The sequence below is a fragment of the Sinohyriopsis cumingii genome, chromosome 6, assembly GCF_028554795.1.
Source record: "Sinohyriopsis cumingii isolate HCF-2022 chromosome 6, ASM2855479v2, whole genome shotgun sequence".
In the NCBI taxonomy this organism is placed as follows: Eukaryota; Metazoa; Mollusca; class Bivalvia; order Unionida; family Unionidae; genus Sinohyriopsis; species Sinohyriopsis cumingii.
This window is the reverse complement of record NC_142966.1, coordinates 112088084-112107247: the sequence shown is the minus strand read 5'-3', so window position 1 is coordinate 112107247 and position 19164 is coordinate 112088084. Positions and strand designations below refer to the sequence as shown.

General features: G+C 36.0%; 1 protein-coding gene across 1 annotated transcript in view; it reads right to left on the bottom strand.

The window, feature by feature from the left end:
• The window catches only part of LOC149797730 (transient-receptor-potential-like protein), a 63892-nt gene that overhangs the window by 40954 nt on the left and 3774 nt on the right, over nt 1-19164 (bottom strand). Inside the window, exons 2-5 of the mRNA XM_089960796.1 lie at nt 12947-13289; nt 8616-9060; nt 7551-7746; nt 1676-1888 (exon numbers count right to left, since the gene is read on the bottom strand). Of these exons, the coding sequence (XP_089816922.1) occupies nt 1676-1888; nt 7551-7746; nt 8616-9060; nt 12947-13289 (1197 nt within the window). The remainder of the gene's footprint in view (nt 1-1675; nt 1889-7550; nt 7747-8615; nt 9061-12946; nt 13290-19164) is intronic.

Genomic DNA, 19164 nt, shown 5'->3' with positions numbered 1-19164 from the left:
GTATAGTCCTTTTTATGCAATGTATACCCAGTAGTTAGTAATCCTTTTTATGTAATGTATACCCAGTAGTCAGTAGACCTTTTTATGCAATGTATACCCAGTAGTCAGTAGTCCTTTTTATGTAATGTATACCCAGTAGTTAATAATCCTTTTTATGCAATGTAAACCCAGTAGTTAGTAATCCCTTTTATGTAATGTATACCCAGCAGTCAGTAGTCCTTTTTATGTAATGTATACCCAGTAGTCAGTAGTCCTTTTTATGCACTGTATACCTAGTAGTCTATAGTCCTTTTAGGCAATGTATACCCAGTAGTCAGTAGTCCCTTTAGACAATGTATACCCAGTAGTTAGTAGTCCTTTTTATGTAATGTGTAGTCCTTTTTATGCAATGTATACCAAGTAGTCAGTAGTCCTTTAGGGCAATGTGTACCCAGTAGTCAATAGTCCTTTTCATGTAATGTGTAGTCCTTTTTATGCAATATATACCCATTAGTCAGTAGTCCTTTTTATGCAATGTATATCCAGTAGTCAGTAGTCCTTTTATGCAATGTATATCCAGTAGTCAGTAGTCCTTTTATGCAATGTATACCCAGTAGTCCTTTAATGCAATGTATATCCAGTAGTCAGTAGTCCTTTTTATGCAATGTATACCCAGAAGTACTTTTTATGTAATGTGTAGTCCTTTTCATGCAATGTATACCCATGAGTCATTTTTATCAAAATATTACATGGAATAAATCTCAAGACAATGGAATTTGAAGACAATGAAATTTCAAGACAGATTCTGTTTCAGAACAATTTAGTCATCAATAAAACTTATAAAATAGTGAAATCCAATGCAACACATTGTCTGCAGAATTATTTTGAATTTCACTGACATCCAGATCACAAGTCTGTTGACAATATAAAATCCATTTCACCAGTTACTATTAACTGAATGACCAGGATGAAAATAGGATAAAAAATATACAACTCAGATTATTGATTGCTGTCTGATTATATTTTTGAAAAGTTAAATAATTTGTTATAATAAGTTATAAAGTATATAAAAATATCACTGAATGTATTGAGTTTGTTCATTGTCTGACTTTGAAAAATAAATAAAAATGTGACTGTGTATGGCAACTTGCCAACAGGTCCTATCATTTTAGTTGAAACCTTTATTTTCACATCCATTATGCTCTAGATCCCTGGTACATTCCAGTTTTTACACCTGGATAGCCAGGACTACTCGGGAATAAGTATTATGTTTGATTGTCAACTGGTCAGTATTAACCCACTCTATCTCCCACTCCACCCGACCTACCCTCAATCCCATCTCTTGCCCACTCCACCCAACCAACCCTCAACCCCCTCTATCTCCCACTCCAACCCACCTACCATCAACCCCCTCTATCTCCTTCTCCACCCAACCTACCATCAACCCCCTTTGTCTCCCATTCCACCCCACCTACCATCAAATCCCTCTCTTGCCCACTCCACCAAACCTACCCTCAGCCCACTCTATTTCTCACTCCACCCTGCCTACCATCAACCCCCTCTATCTTCCACTCCATCCCACCTACCATCAATCCCCTCTATCTCCCACTCCACCCCACCTGCCATCAACCCCCTTTGTCTCCCACTCCACTCTATCCTCAACCCCAAGGCTGAAAGCTTAATTTCTTGCCCACACCTTGATGTTACCATCAAACGATTTTTGGCGCCGTCTGTGTCCAGGTTGTGATGACAAGCATTTGCAGATGATGTCCTTGACTGCTGTCAGGAAGTAGAATATGGCCTTTGGGCTGATGATAAGATTGAATGGGGGTGGGAGTGTAGACCCTTCATCAAAATAACTCATCCACAGTTTGGAACGAGCATATTTCCATTCCATGTCAGCATGATTCTGAAAGATACATTGATAAAATAGCATGTTATTTAGTCCATCATACAAATCTCTGACAAAAATCCAGGATTTCCTCAAAATCTAAGTCTAAGATGCCATTAACATACTGGAAAAATATAAAGATCGATAATTACTTTATGAAATTCGAGCATCAATTTTAAATGGCTGTAGCTGTTTTCTATATTTTTTCATGGAGAATGTTGTTTTCACATACTTGGTAATGGTTAAGTTGCTGTTACCATTGTTGTTTTGGAGTTTAACACCATTTCTCAGTGCAAGATAGGATATACATGGTGGCCAGTATAACTAGTGGAGGAGGAACCATGGAAAGCCCCCGTAAAAAACACCAAACCATGGGAAACTATTGACAAGCTTTCTCACATACCCACACTGGCTATTAGCCCAAGACTCAAACCCACATGGACAGAAGTAAGATGGCAGTGATCAGTAATGGCAAGTTGCATGTACCTTATAATGTCCATGGTTTACCAGTTTACCGGCACACTTGTCATTTGCCATTGATTTACAAGTTTACTGGCAAATTTGTCACTGCCATCAGTTTACCAGTTTACTTGCACAGTTGTCCACTCTCATGTTGTTGGTACTTGGGTTGTTTTGAACAATGGATGGTTATATTAAATGGAAGCTGCTGCTTCCATATTTTACTCTACCTGGACATTTTCATCCCAAAATGTTGAAAGGTTCACCAAGAAGGCCATGGAATATCATGTTAATCCCATGACCAAAGCATTGTTGTGAAATGCATGACCTTGACCACTAGGTGAAATGGTGCAGTGAGCATGCTGCAGAATTAATTCTTTCAGTCTCAAAATGATTCTGCCAAAAATATCCATCAAGGGGTTTAGGAAACAAAAGAAGCAAACACTTGAACCAAAACCTAAACACAAATCTTCTTTGACTGTGACCCTAACCCCAAGGTCAAGACCCAAAACCTAAACACAAATTATATATGACTGTAACCCTGACCCCAAGGTCAAGACCCAAAACCTAAACACAAATTATCTATGACTGTGACCCTAACCCAAAGGTCAAGACCCACGCAAGCATGTTATAGAATGATTTGTCTTAGCTTTATATCAAGCTCGTTATTTATAAAATCCAAAAAAGATTTTAGGTAATATAATTAAACTAAAGACCTTAATTAAAACCTTAGCACAAATTCTCTATGAATGACCTTGACTCCAATATCAAAGGGGCATGCAATCATGACATAGAATGAATTGTCTTAGCTTCATAATGATTTATGCCAGATATGATGAGATATCACAGGAATTAGGAAATATCTGCACAAAAAAACTTAAACTGAAACCTATACTTTTACCCTGACATTAATGCCATCAGAATAATGATTGCTGTGTCTCACTTCTGACTAATATGGGCTTGACAAAAAAAACCTGTTATAATTGTTTAATATTACAGAAAATTGAAACAGAATGCTTGATTGTTTTACTTTTCTGATCAATCTTTGTTTATTTGGATTAATAATTACATTGCCAGATTTGGTCCAATTTTGAATATATATGTATCCTGCTGTACAATCAAAAGTATTTGAAATTTTTCATCTAGTAAACAAGATTAGCCTATTGCCTCCTCTCTTAAAATCTTGAGTCTGAATCTTGTTAAATCTAGTAAATTTTATTTTATTTCTGGTAATTCATATATTTTCTGGTACATGCATAAAATTTTTCAGAAAGATATATGAAGACCAACAGCTAATGGCCTACAAGTTAATCCCACCCCCATTGCATTTATAATGAAAGCATTTATATCACTTTAGATTGATCCCACCCCAAGCTTTTATAATGAAAGCATTTATATCACTTTAGATTGATCCCACCCCCAAGCTTTTATAATGAAAGCATTTATATCACTTTAGATTGATCCCACCACCAAGCTTTTATAATAAAAGCATTTATATCACTTTAGATTGATCCCACCACCAAGCTTTTATAATGAAAGCATTTATATCACTTTAGATTGATCCCACAACCAAGCTTTTATAATGAAAGCATTTATATCACTTTAGATTGATCCCACCACCAAGCTTTTATAATGAAAGCATTTATATCACTTTAGATTGATCCCACCACCAAGCTTTTATAATGAAAACATTTATATCACTTTAGATTGATCCCACCACCAAGCTTTTATAATGAAAGCATTTATATCACTTTAGATTGATCCCACCCCCAAGCTTTTATAATGAAAGCATTTATATCACTTTAGATTGATCCCACCCCCAAGCTTTTATAATGAAAGCATTTATATCACTTTAGATTGATCCCACCACCAAGCTTTTATAATGAAAGCATTTATATCACTTTAGATTGATCCCACCCCTAAGCTTTTATAATGAAAGCATTTATATCACTTTAGATTGATCCCACCACCAAGCTTTTATAATGAAAGCATTTATATCACTTTAGATTGTTCCCACCACCAAGCTTTTATAATGAAAGCATTTATATGACTTTAGATTGATCCCACCACCAAGCTTTTATAATGAAAGCATTTATATCACTTTAGATTGATCCCACCCCCAAGCTTTTATAATGAAAGCATTCATATCACTTTAGATTGATCCCACCCCCAAGCTTTTATAATGAAAGCATTCATATCACCTTAGATTGATCCCACCCCCAAGCTTTTATAATGAAAGCATTTATATCACTTTAGATTGATCCCACCACCAAGCTTTTATAATGAAAGCATTTATATCACTTTAGATTGATCCCACCCCAAGCTTTTATAATGAAAGCATTTATATCGCTTTAGATTGATCCCACCCCCAAGCTTTTATAATGAAAGCATTTATATCACTTTAGATTGATCCCACCCCCAAGCTTTTATAATGAAAGCATTTATATCACTTTAGATTGATCCCACCACCAAGCTTTTATAATGAAAGCATTTATATCACTTTAGATTGATCCCACCCCCAAGTTTTTATAATTAAACATTTATATTGTTTTAGATTGATCCTGCCCCCATGCTTTTATAATGAAACATTTATATCACTTTAGATTGATCCCACCCCCAAGCTTTTATAATGAAAGCATTTATATCACTTTAGATTGATCCCACCCCCAAGCTTTTATAATTAAACATTTGTATTGTTTTAGATTGATCCTGCCCCCATGCTTTTATAATGAAACATTTATATCACTTTAGATTGATCCCACCCCCAAGCTTTTATAATGAAACATTTATATCACTTGAGATTGATCCCACCCCCAAGCTTTTATAGTTAAACATTTATATTGTTTTAGATTGATCCCACCACCAAGATTTTATGATGAAACATTTTTATCACTTTAGATTGATCCTGCCCCCAAGCTTAATTAAACATTTAAATTGCTTTAGATTGATCCCACCCCTTGGCTTTTATAATGAGAGCATTTATATCACTTGAGATTGATCCCACCCCCAAGCTTTTATAATGAAAGCATTCATATCACTTTAGATTGATCCCACCCCCAAGCTTTTATAATGAAAGCACTCATATCACCTTAGATTGATCCCACCCCCAAGATTTTATAATGAAAGCATTTATATCACTTTAGATTGATCCCACCCCAAGCTTTTATAATGAAAGCATTTATATCACTTTAGATTGATCCCACCCCAAGCTTTTATAATGAAAGCATTTATATCGCTTTAGATTGATCCCACCCCCAAGCTTTTATAATGAAAGCATTTATATCGCTTTAGATTGATCCCACCCCCAAGCTTTTATAATGAAAGCATTTATATCACTTTAGATTGATCCCACCCCCAAGCTTTTATAATGAAAGCATTTATATCACTTTAGATTGATCCCACCCCCAAGTTTTTATAATTAAACATTTATATTGTTTTAGATTGATCCTGCCCCCATGCTTTTATAATGAAACATTTATATCACTTTAGATTGATCCCACCCCCAAGCTTTTATAATGAAAGCATTTATATCACTTTAGATTGATCCCACCCCCAAGCTTTTATAATTAAACATTTATATTGTTTTAGATTGATCCTGCCCCCATGCTTTTATAATGAAACATTTATATCACTTTAGATTGATCCCACCCCCAAGCTTTTATAATGAAACATTTATATCACTTGAGATTGATCCCACCCCCAAGCTTTTATAGTTAAACATTTATATTGTTTTAGATTGAGCCCACCACCAAGATTTTATGATGAAACATTTTTATCACTTTAGATTGATCCTGCCCCCAAGCTTAATTAAACATTTAAATTGCTTTAGATTGATCCCACCCCTTGGCTTTTATAATGAGAGCATTTATATCACTTGAGATTGATCCCACCCCCAAGCTTTTATAATGAAAGCATTCATATCACTTTAGATTGATCCCACCCCCAAGCTTTTATAATGAAAGCACTCATATCACCTTAGATTGATCCCACCCCCAAGATTTTATAATGAAAGCATTTATATCACTTTAGATTGATCCCACCACCAAGCTTTTATAATGAAAGCATTTATATCACTTTAGATTGATCCCACAACCAAGCTTTTATAATGAAAGCATTTATATCGCTTTAGATTGATCCCACCCCCAAGCTTTTATAATGAAAGCATTTATATCACTTTAGATTGATCCCACCACCAAGCTTTTATAATGAAAGCATTTATATCACTTTAGATTGATCCCACCCCCAAGTTTTTATAATTAAACATTTATATTGTTTTAGATTGATCCTGCCCCCATGCTTTTATAATGAAACATTTATATCACTTTAGATTGATCCCACCCCCAAGCTTTTATAATGAAAGCATTTATATCACTTTAGATTGATCCCACCCCCAAGCTTTTATAATTAAACATTTATATTGTTTTAGATTGATCCTGCCCCCATGCTTTTATAATGAAACATTTATATCACTTTAGATTGATCCCACCCCCAAGCTTTTATAATGAAACATTTATATCACTTGAGATTGATCCCACCCCCAAGCTTTTATAGTTAAACATTTATATTGTTTTAGATTGATCCCACCACCAAGATTTTATGATGAAACATTTTTATCACTTTAGATTGATCCTGCCCCCAAGCTTAATTAAACATTTAAATTGCTTTAGATTGATCCCACCCCTTGGCTTTTATAATGAGAGCATTTATATCACTTGAGATTGATCCCACCCCCAAACTTTTATAATGAAAGCATTTATATTGCTTTAGATCAATCTTGCCCCCATGCTTTTATAACGAAAGCATTTATATCACTTTAGATTGATCCCACCCCAAGCTTTTATAATGAAAGCATTTATATCACTTTAGATTGATCCCACCCCCCCGAGCTTTTCTAATGAAACATTTATATCGCTTTAGACAAAGATAAGTGCACACCAAATCTATCATCCAAATCTGAAGAGGGTGGGGTAAAATGTTACTGAAATAAAAACAGGGAAAAAAGAGTAACTTTAACACTGAGAGTTATTTAGGGTCTGGATGGATGTACATCCAGATATACAAATGGACATACAGTTCTTAAAGTGATTGCTATTTCAAGTTTATACCAAAAGCAAGGCAGACAAAAAAGTTTGGATTTTCTGCCATTTCATGAAAATTTTAATTCTGCATAGATGGGGAAACTGTGTAATCTTTTCCAGCAACATGCAAACAAGATATATACCTCAATCTCCTGGAAAGAGTTAGACATCATGGCAATAAGCATGTTGGTCAGAACAATAATGGCCAGTCCATGGTATGCCATAAACAGAAGCTCTCCAATTGTCTCTGTAAAATCTTGCCCGCCCTCTAGCTTGATGTCCTTGACCTGGGTTAGGCTGAAGAGTGACCAATACAGTGTTCTGTAGCTACTGGTCAGTCTGAAATGGAACAACACTTATGAATCACAGAATCTCACCATTTTATTGTTTTTAATTATTCACACCATCTAATATTTTTACAACACAAAACCATCAACATAGTTCTTTTATTTACACAGAACACTGAATTCTTAATAAGTTTTTTTCAAAATATTTGCATATAAGAACTAGCTTAAAGTTATGATTAATATTAATATTAATATGTTTGACAATAATGATTTGAAAATTGCAAAGTAGTTTCTAAAAAGTGTACACAAAATTCCATGAAGACAAATCTATATCATTTGCACTGGTTTGAGATATGGAAATCCCACTCAATGCACACAGTGCTGACTAGCATCCCAAAATTTGGGGTGTCTAGTCTTGTTCCATTCTAATTTTTTGCTTTCCATTCCAAATTTTGTATGAAAGCTGAAGCAGATCAGGTGACCTAGGCCAATGAATCATAAGCCTGCCAATGGAATTTCTCATATTCCAAACCAATATATATTTATGGTTTATTATATTTCTCATCCCTACTTTAGAAACAGTGGTCAAAAACAAAAAACGACAGATGACCAGTAAAGATATGGCCTCATTATGGAGAGAATGATTTGGAACAGTTTTTTTTTACATATAGGAATACAGCATCAAAAGTTTAGTCTTCAACACTTTTTAAATATTTATTTGTATGCAAGAAAATGTGACCTCCTATCATTAAAACAACAAGAACAATAATATGATGTTGATTCCTGAAGAGCACATGAGTAGTTTGCTATAAAACATGAAAATGTCTTGGTTCAATTTTAAAACGCATACAGAATTCTTCAACTTCAGCACAGGGTCATCTATTCAGTGATCAGCAGTTGATACAATTTATAGAAACTTACGTGAAAAATGCTGAAGGATTGCCCTGCTTTGATGGATTATAGTACCAGTATAACTGATTCAAACCACAGGCAAAGGATGTCAAGACAAGGAAAAATATAAATAAGAACTTTGCAATATCTATCAGCATGCATCCCAATGAAATCTGAAGTGGGCCCAGATACTGATCTGCCTGGAATAGATAGATGATTCGAGAAAAGCTGAAAACGTTGGCTACAGCAAAAAGGCCTTCAGATATTAAAGTGGGGTCCCATAGAGGCCATTCTTCCCTCCTCATTTCTCTGGGTCCGTACTTTCCATACTCGATTTGAAAATATGCAACAAATCGCAGAGCAAATGTGGCAAGATAAAGGGAGAGCATGATAAAGTCAAGCCAGTTCCACCACTGACGAATGTATGCTTTTAGTCCTTCATCCCATAGCTGTTTACATTCGGCCCAGATAAACCCTGAAATAAATAATTTGAATAATATCAAATAATATAATAAACAAATACTGATTTGGTTTGGTTTGGTTGGGTATGGTGTTTTAAGGCACAGAAACACAAGTATGTTATTTAATGCTGAGGCAATTAGAATAAAGTGAATCTCCCCATGGATGCACCATAGTAGCTGATACATGCTGGTCTGATGGTAGGATTCAAACCTGCATGCTTTCACTCACAAGTCTAACATGCTAATGGCAGAGCCTCATTGGCTCCTGCCTCTTCCAACATGTGGCAGGGCACACTGGGCCTATTCTATATTGCTGCCTCTTATAACATGTGGCAGGGCACACTGGGCCTATTCTATATCCCTGCCTATTACAACATGTGGCAGGGTACACTAGGCCTATTCTATATCACTGCCTATTACAACATGTGTCAGGGCACACTGGGCCTATTCCACATCCCTGCCTCTTACAACATGTGGCAGGGCACACTGGGCCTATTCTATATTGCTGCCTCTTATAACATGTGGCAGGGCACACTGGGCCTATTCTACATCCCTGCCTATTACAACATGTGGCAGGGCACACTGGGCCTATTCTATTTCTGCCTATTGCATCATGTGGCAGGGCATGCTGGGTCTATTCTACATCCCTGCCTGTTACAACATGTGGCAAGGCACACTGGGTCTATTCTATATCCTTGCCTATTGCAACATGTGGCAGGGCACACTGGGTCTATTCTACATGCCTGCCTATTACAACATGTGGCAGGGCACACTGGGTCTATTTTACATCCCTACCTATTACAACATGTGGCAGGGTACACTGGGCCTATTCTACATCCCTGCCTCTTACAACATGTGGCAGGGCACACTGGTCCTATTCTATATTGCTGCCTATTACAACATGTGGCAGGGCACAATAGGACTATTCTACATCCCTGCCTATTACAACATGTGGCAGGGCACACTGGGCCTACTATATATCCCTGCCTCTTACAACATGTGGCAGGGCACACTGGGCCTATTCTACATCCCTGCCTCTTACAACATGTGGCAGGGCACACTGGGCCTATTCAATATCCTTGTCTATTGCAACATGTGGCAGGGCACACTGGGTCTATTATACATCCCTGCCTATTACAACATGTGGCAGGGCACACTGGGCCTATTCTACATCCCTGCCTCTTACAACATGTGGCAGGGCACACTGGTCCTATTCTATATCCCTGCCTATTACAACATGTGGCAGGGCACACTGGGCCTATTCTATATCCCTGCCTATTACAACATATGGCAGGGCACACTGGGCCTATTCTATATTGCTGCCTCTTATGACATGTGGCAGGGCACACTGGGCCTATTCTATATCCCTGCCTCTTACAACATGTAGCAGGGCACACTGGGCCTATTCTATATTGCTGCCTCTTATAACATGTGGCAAGGCACACTGGGCCTATTCTATATCCCTGTCTATTACAACATGTGGCAGGGCACACTGGGTCTATTCTACATCCCTGCCTGTTTCAACATGTGGCAGGGCACACTGGGCCTATTCTATATCCTTGCCTATTGCAACATGTGGCAGGGCACATTGGGCCTACTATATATCCCTGCCTCTTACAACATGTGGCAGGGCACACTGGGCCTATTCTACATCCCTGCCTCTTACAACATGTGGCAGGGCACACTGGGTCTATTCAATATCCTTGCCTATTGCAACATGTGGCAGGGTACACTGGGTCTATTCTACATCCCTGCCTATTACAACATGTGGCAGGGCACACTGGGCCTATTCTACATCCCTGCCTCTTACAACATGTGGCAGGGCACACTGGTCCTATTCTATATCCCTGCCTATTACAACATGTGGCAGGGCACACTGGGCCTATTCTATATCCCTGCCTATTACAACATATGGCAGGGCACACTGGGCAAATTCTATATTGCTGCCTCTTATAACATGTGGCAAGGCACACTGGGCCTATTCTATATCCTTGCCTATTGCAACATGTGGCAGGGCACACTGGGTCTATTCTACATCCCTGCCTATTACAACATGTGGCAGGGCACACTGGGCCTATTCTACATCCCTGCCTCTTACAACATGTGGCAGGGCACACTGGGACTATTCTATATTGCTGCCTATTACAACATGTGGCAGGGCACAATGGGACTATTCTACATCCCTGCCTATTACAAGATGTGTCAGGGCACACTGGGCCTACTATATATCACTGCCTCTTACAAGATGTGTCAGGGCACACAAGATGTGTCAGGGCACACTGGGCCTATTCTACATCTCTGCCTCTTACAACATGTGGCAGGGCACAATGGGACTATTCTACATCCCTGCCTATTACAACATGTGGCAGGGCACACTGGGCCTATTCTAATCTCTGCCTCTTATAACATGTAGCAGGGCACACTCGGCCTATTCTACATCTGTGCCTCTTACATTATGTGGCAGGGCACAACTGGCCTATTCTACATCCCTGCCTCTTACAACATGTGCAAGGGTACACTGGGCCTATTCTACATCCCAGCCTCTTTCATCATTTAGAAGGGCACAGTGACTGGGCCTTTTCTACATTTGTGCCTCTTACAACATGTAGCAGGTTACACTGGGCCTATTCTATATCCCTGCATCTTACAACATGTGGCAGGGCACACATGGCCTATTCTACATCCCTGATATACTTACAACATGTGGCAGGGCACACTGGGACTATTCTAAATTCCTGCCTCTTAAACTTGACCTATTCTACATCCCTGCCTCTTACAATATGTGGAAGGACACACTGGGCCTATTCTATATCCCAGCCTCTTACAACATGTAGCAGGGCTCTCTAAGCCTATTCTACATTCCTTCCTCTTACAATGGGCAAATTCTATATTCCTGAGCCATCAGGGGGGCAAATGAATAATTATTGTAACATTAGTTGTTTCACAATTTTAACAGGTTTATATAATTAGCAACAGGATATGTTTGAATAAATCCATGAGATTTCTCATGATGAATATGTTGCAAGTTAACATTCAAAAAGGAAGGAATGATAGTAATTTTAAAGTCATAGCATACCATTGACTATTTCCTGTAAATAAGAATTTGTACAAGTTCCCAGCAGCTGTAACTAAAATCTTTTATTTCCCCCTGGTCAATACACTACAACAGTTTCAAGTAAAATTTGTTAAAATATACCATATGATCAGAAATAATTAAATTTACATTAATGAAGGGAAAATCTGGTTGTGCTACATGAAAACAGCACTTAAGGGGGTTATGTGCCCTTGTTGGTCAGTGCAACAAGAGAGTTATGTGCTCTTGTTGGCCACTGCAACATGAATTTTGATCATATGACTTCCAATGAGCATGCAGAAACAATAAACTGGAATTGACTTTAAATGATAGGAGTAATTACAATACTGTAATTTAAAATGGGTAAAAAAGTTAATCAATTGCCTTTCAAACAAGCAATTTAAACTTTGATTGTTTCTTAAACTTCACCAGAAAATGACAAAGCTGAAAGCATTTCAAAATAATTTTGACACAACCCCTATAATTGCAATGATTCAATATGCATGGGTGTCTTCACACCATTGTGTTCATTTGTCCAAACCATTGTGGATGCTGACGTTATGGATGAGTAACATCAACTTTACAACTTCATGATTACAGGGTTAATTCAAAACAAAATGTCAAAAAAAACAACTTGTTCTAGTGGCAGTTCATTAACTATTTATTTATTTGCACTAATAACATCATTCAGATACTCCCATCAGATGACAATTCACAGTGACACAAATCATTCACTTATACAGAAGACATTCTTTATGAGCAAGTTTCCTTTATTTGGAGGTAGCCAGTATCATGATTCTACATTTAGGAATCAATGTATTACATACCTGTTACCCAAATACAAATAAACCATTCTAGTTCTGTGGGTGGAGGCCCTCTCATCTTCTCTCTGTTATCCTCAAATGCAATATCAGTGGATGCGCAAACCAATAAAAACAGAAATACTCCAAAGGATGCACTGTGATACAGAAATTTCATGAACGGACTTCGTAGTAGTTGTCCAATTTTACTGCGTGGGAATATCAAATAATAGATGGACATAAATGGAAGTAAACATATAAGACCAATGCAGAGTAGGAACTTAGTGACTCCATTTCTCTTCCGCCAACTGGGTAGACCCTCATACCAAATAGATGTGAGCAGTTGTTGGCAATGTGGGTGGGCAACAAACTGGAAAAAATAGGATACTTGATTACAATCTATGTAGAATTAAACAATTTTCAATGAAAAGGCAAATATTGAATATTCAAAAATTCAAACTGTGCGTGTGTGTGATTTGGATTTTTAACGTAGCTTTAACAATTTTTTAGGCCTATCACAATGATGTCTGCAGCATGGCAGTTTGTACTGTTTGTACTGATGTCTAGCACTGGGGCATCATGTCACAGACATGCAGCATCATGTCCCACCCAGCCATATTACCCTGACACCAGGCCAACCAATCTTAACACTAATCTCTTAATGCTGAGCATCAAGCGAGGCAGCTGTTAGTACCATTTTTAAACGTCTTTGGTATGACTTGGACAGGGTTTGAACCAGTGACCTCCTGTATCCAAGGCAGATGCTCTAACCACTAACCTGACCCCAATAAATGAATTTGTTCTACCTTAAACTTTAGCCATTTGTTTGCAGATGATGCAGCCTTGTATACATTAGTACTGATACTAAAGTTATCCAATCAAGATTAAACTCAGACCTTATTAGAGTCCAAAACTGGGCACAACAAAATAGGATGGTAATTAATGAAGGTAAAACAAAATGTATGATTTTGGGGACATCACAAAGGCTACACAAGTCAGGGAACCCAGAACTATCTCTTGCAATAAATAATTATCCATTAGAAAATGTCAAATAAGAAAGGCTTGTAGGTGTAGATAATAATTTATTATGGGATGACCATATTGATAACTTTGTAAAACACTGTCATCCAAAATTGCCCTACTCAGCAGAATCAAGAAATATTTACCTATGGAAACTTGCAATCTATAGTACAAGTCATATATTCTTCCAACAATGGATTATTGTTCAAATGTACGGGGAAACTTTGAAAAATCTGAGCTTGACAGGATTTATAAACTTCAGAAACAAGCAGCACGCATAATTTTAGATGCATCTATTGATCATCCCTTAAAAGCATTGTTTTTCAGAACTCAAATGGTTCATAATATATGACAGAACAGATTTTCACATGGCAGTTCTTTTATACAAATGACTACATGGAACTGCACCAGAGTAGTGTCAGGCCTTTTTCAACACAATACCAGTTGAGATCAATATCACATGGAAATCTTCTAGCACCAAAACCAAGAACAGAGCAATTTAAAAAGAGCCTCTAATACTCTGGTATAGTTCTGTGGAACAAGCTCCCACTACATGTAAAATCTGCTGAAAATATTAGAGTATTTAAGAAGAGATATCATGAGCATGTATGTGTTTCTAATAGATAATTGAATTTAGTATTTTAATACTAAACATGTTAAAATAAACAGTAATTATTGCTATCTTCATATAATGTGCATTGTTATACTCTCCTTAAGAGGGCCTCAAGGGAGAATAGTCCTTGACTAATGAGTCACCCTCTATAAATAAAGCATTATTATTTTATTATTATTATTATTATTATTATTATTATTTTATTATTATTATTATTAATATTAATATTATTATTATTATTATTATTATTATTATTATTATTATTTTATTATTATTTTAATATTATTATTATTATTATTATTATTATTTGATTATCTTCAGATCTTTTAATGAACTTATGTGTTGAGTGTAATAACACCTCATGAAATGTGACATAGAAGTGTTACAACTCTATGGTCTTAAACCAAGTAACAGAAAAGTTTGAAAAGCAACAAGCTTAATAAAATTCAACAAATAATTTATTTGCCAAGAATACAAAGTGAAAATTTAAAAAGAACCTACAGTATTGTGAATAATATTCCAAATTATCCTAAAAGTTCAGTCACAAGTCAAAAAGCATAAAATATCCTGAATGAATTCCAATGATGAATGTGTTGATTTACCAACAGTTTATAACAATACTCCAGGTTGTTGGTATATCGGCACATTCAAGATAGGAATTCATTCAGAATACTCTATGCTTTTTTTTTATACTTCTGATTGAACTTTTAGAATTAATTGGGATTTAATTATGCTAACAGTCTTGATGTATCACAATGATATAATCCAAAACGCCTCTAAATAAATACACAATGATTTCAAAATAGTTATTTATTTTGACAAAAAATATTAATGAGCACTTAGTAGTTCCAATGAATAATTGAAATAAATAAAATCTCTCAAATAAAAACCTAACTGTAAGACTGATTCCACTTCAGATGTTAAGATAGTAATGAGTAATTCTAATATAAACATCTTTAGTATAAAAACCTAAGATACAATAAGAGGACCAAGACATGGGACAAAAGTTAATTTCTAGAACATTCTAAGTTCTCAGCAACATCAAGTCTACTACTAAAAGTTGACTAATGGACATACTAAACATCAGGTAACCAGGAATTTCAAAGAAGAAAATCCATGACCTCAAATAAAATCCAACTAAACATCTTTACCTATAAATAATAAAAATCTTGAAATAGCTATGTAATACATTGTTTAAAACAAATGACATTAGTCATGTATGAAACTCCTGCCTTCGATTAAGGACAAAGCTTAATTACACAATACAAATTATATATACATAACATACAATCATGAACAAAAGCCATCACACAATATAAATTAAACATACCTAACAGAAATAATAACTACTCATGAAAGTTGACACAAATGAACCACTCATTAAATGTGACAGAACAACTATTTGTGAAATATGATACAGAAGTAATAACTACATGAAATTTGACACCAATGAAATGTGATAGAACAACTATTCATGAAATATGATACAGAAGTAATAACTACTCAAGAAATTTGACACAAATGAACCACTCGTAAAATGTGACAGAACAACTATTCATGAAATATGATACAAAAGTAATAATTACTCATGAAATGTGTGACAGAAAAAATAAATACACATGAAAAGTCAACAAAAAACTAAAAATGTAAAACAGAAGTACCCAAAGCTATCAACATGAGATTCATTATTTAGCTAGAATGTAATAGCTTTATCTAAAATGACCAAGCACTGATCTTAATCTTTGCATGAACTGACACACAGATAGATGCAAAAATGGTTGCTTGTTGGGATTATGCCAAAGCAGGATATACAAAAGACTTGACCAAATGCTGACCAAGGACAGGTGGGCCAAATTTTGGAAGAAAAAAATATGTTTTGCAACATTTGTCAGAAACTGCTCCAGTGGCCTAGTGGTTAGAGCATCTGCCTCGGATGTGGTAGGTTGTGGGTTCGATCCCCAGCTGAGTCATACCAAAGACTTACAAAAATGGTACTAACAGCTGCCTCGCTTGACGCTCAGCATTAAGAGTTTAGTGTTAGGACTAGTCGGCCTGGTGTCAGGATAATGTGACTGGGTGGGACATCATGCTACATGTCTGTGGCATGATGCCCCAGTGCTAGACATCACTATAAGCTGTCACACTGTAGACGTCATAGCGATATAACACATACACACCCACACACATTTTTCAGAGGTGTGATAGTTTTGTTCAATTATCAAAGATGTCAGAAGACTATCAATATATTAGAACTGAAATAATTAATGTTTTATTTTCTACTGAATTACAATGTCAAATGGAATAATTAAAATAAAGTGATTTCTTTTTTTATATTACATAACTGATGATAATAATATAAGTGAGAACATTATCATAAAATAGAAAACACATGCCATGTTCTTGCAACATTTTCTATCCGCTTTTCTTTTCTTACTATGTCATAAAGTCTTTAATCATGGCATATATCCCTCACCAGATGACCTCAATGTAATAATTGAAAAACAATTACCCTAGTTTTCTCCACATAGCTTCAAAGATAAAATATTTTTCTGTTTATACAACAATATGCATAGTACATTTATCTTTAACAAAATGTTTGGTTTAGGAATTCTTCAACCAATTTTGTTGCAATCAAAATTATTAAATGATCAATAATTATAGGTCAATGATTTTTTGTCAGGATTGTTTTTATGTCTTAAAATTATGACAGAAATACTTAATGAAATCTACCTACCTTTCAATACATGTTCATTGTTAATAAAGTATGGGAAATTTAATTTACATTTGCCCCAAATTATACCAAATGTAAATGTAGGAAAATTCTTAAAGATGAACATTCAGTAGTCATAAACAGTTCGTCAATCAGGTAAATCCAATATCATCTACAGAATGCATATTACAAATGCATGATTCCCCAGATTACCATCAAGCTGCATCTTTGACAACAGTACAAAAAATATGTACTTTTCACCAACTATGCACTGCATCAACGTAAAATCACCATTGAATCACTGCAGTTCATGGGAAATTAATCATTGTTGTGTGAATGACATCACTGACTAACCAATCAGGAAACAGAGACTTATCTGTAACTGAATATAATATTGGTTTGCCAAATTAGACTGAGTGACAGCAAAACAACTGTTTTATAAACTGTTACTTTTTATTTTTCTTGCATTAATTGTAAGACAAGTTCTAACGTCTTATACATGTGTCACTCTTTAGGGGCACTGCATTACTCTTCAGAGGAATTCTGTTACTCTTAGGGGCACTATGCATATCTTCTGTATTACTCTGTAGGGGCAATATGTTACCCTTAAGGGTCACTATTACCCATTAGGAACATTGTATTACATTTAGGGACACTATATTATCTTTTAGGGGCATTGCATTACTCTTTGGGGCACTGTATTACTTTTAGGAGGCACAATATTTCTATTTAGGAGTACTGTATTACTCCCTAGGGGCACTGTATTACTCTTTAGAGGCACTGTATTATTTTTAGGGGAACTATTACTCTCTAGGGGCATTGTATTACTCTTTATGGGCACTGTACTACTCTAGGAGAAATGTATTCCTCTTTAGGGACATGGTATTACTCTTTAGGTGCATGGTATTACTCTTTAAAGGCAATAAATTACTCTTTAGGGGCATAATATTACTCTTTAGGAGCACTGTGTTATTCTTTAGGGACACTTATTGCTCTTTAGGGACACAATATTACTCTTTGGGGCACTGTAGTGCTCTTATGGGGACATGATATTACTTTTTAGAGACATGGTATTACTCTTTAGGGACATGGTATTACTCTTTAAAGGCAATGTATTACTCTTTAGGGGCATAATATTACTCTTTAGGAGCATTGTGTTATTCTTGAGGGGCACTATTACTCTTTAGGGACATACTATTACTCTTTAGGGGCACTGTAGTGCTCTTATGGGACATGATATTACTCTTTAGGGACAGAGCATTACTCTCTAGGTGCACAGTATTACTCTTTAGAGGCACTATATTATGATTTAGATTCAATGTATTACTCTTTAGGGGGCACTATATTACTCTTTAATGCAGTTTATTACTCTTTAGGGGCACTGTATTACTCTTATGGGGCACAATTACTTTTTAAGAGTATGGTATTAGTCTTTAGGGGAACTATATTACTCTTTAGAGGCATGGTATTACTCTTTAGGGGACAGTATTACTCTTTAGGGCACAGTATTACTCTTCATGGGCACTATATTACTCTTTAGGGGCACTATTACTCTTTAAGGGTATGGTATTGGTCTTTAGGGGAACTATATTACTCTTTAGAGGCATGGTATTACTCTTATGGGGACAGTATTACTCTTTAGGGGACAGTATTACTCTTTAGGGGACAATATTACTCTTTAGGGCAAATTATTACTCTTTAGGGGCACCTGAATGATTTCTCAAGTCAAGGGACCCTTTTTAAAAAGGTCCCAACCCTAAATAGCTTCCAAAAATATTCTTGCATTGATTTTTCATACCAAAAAAGTGTTTATTATATCCACTACAGAAGCTGAAAAAATAATCTTGAAATACATGTAAATAGGAAATATTCGAGTTTGATAGAAATTCACCACCCACCCCT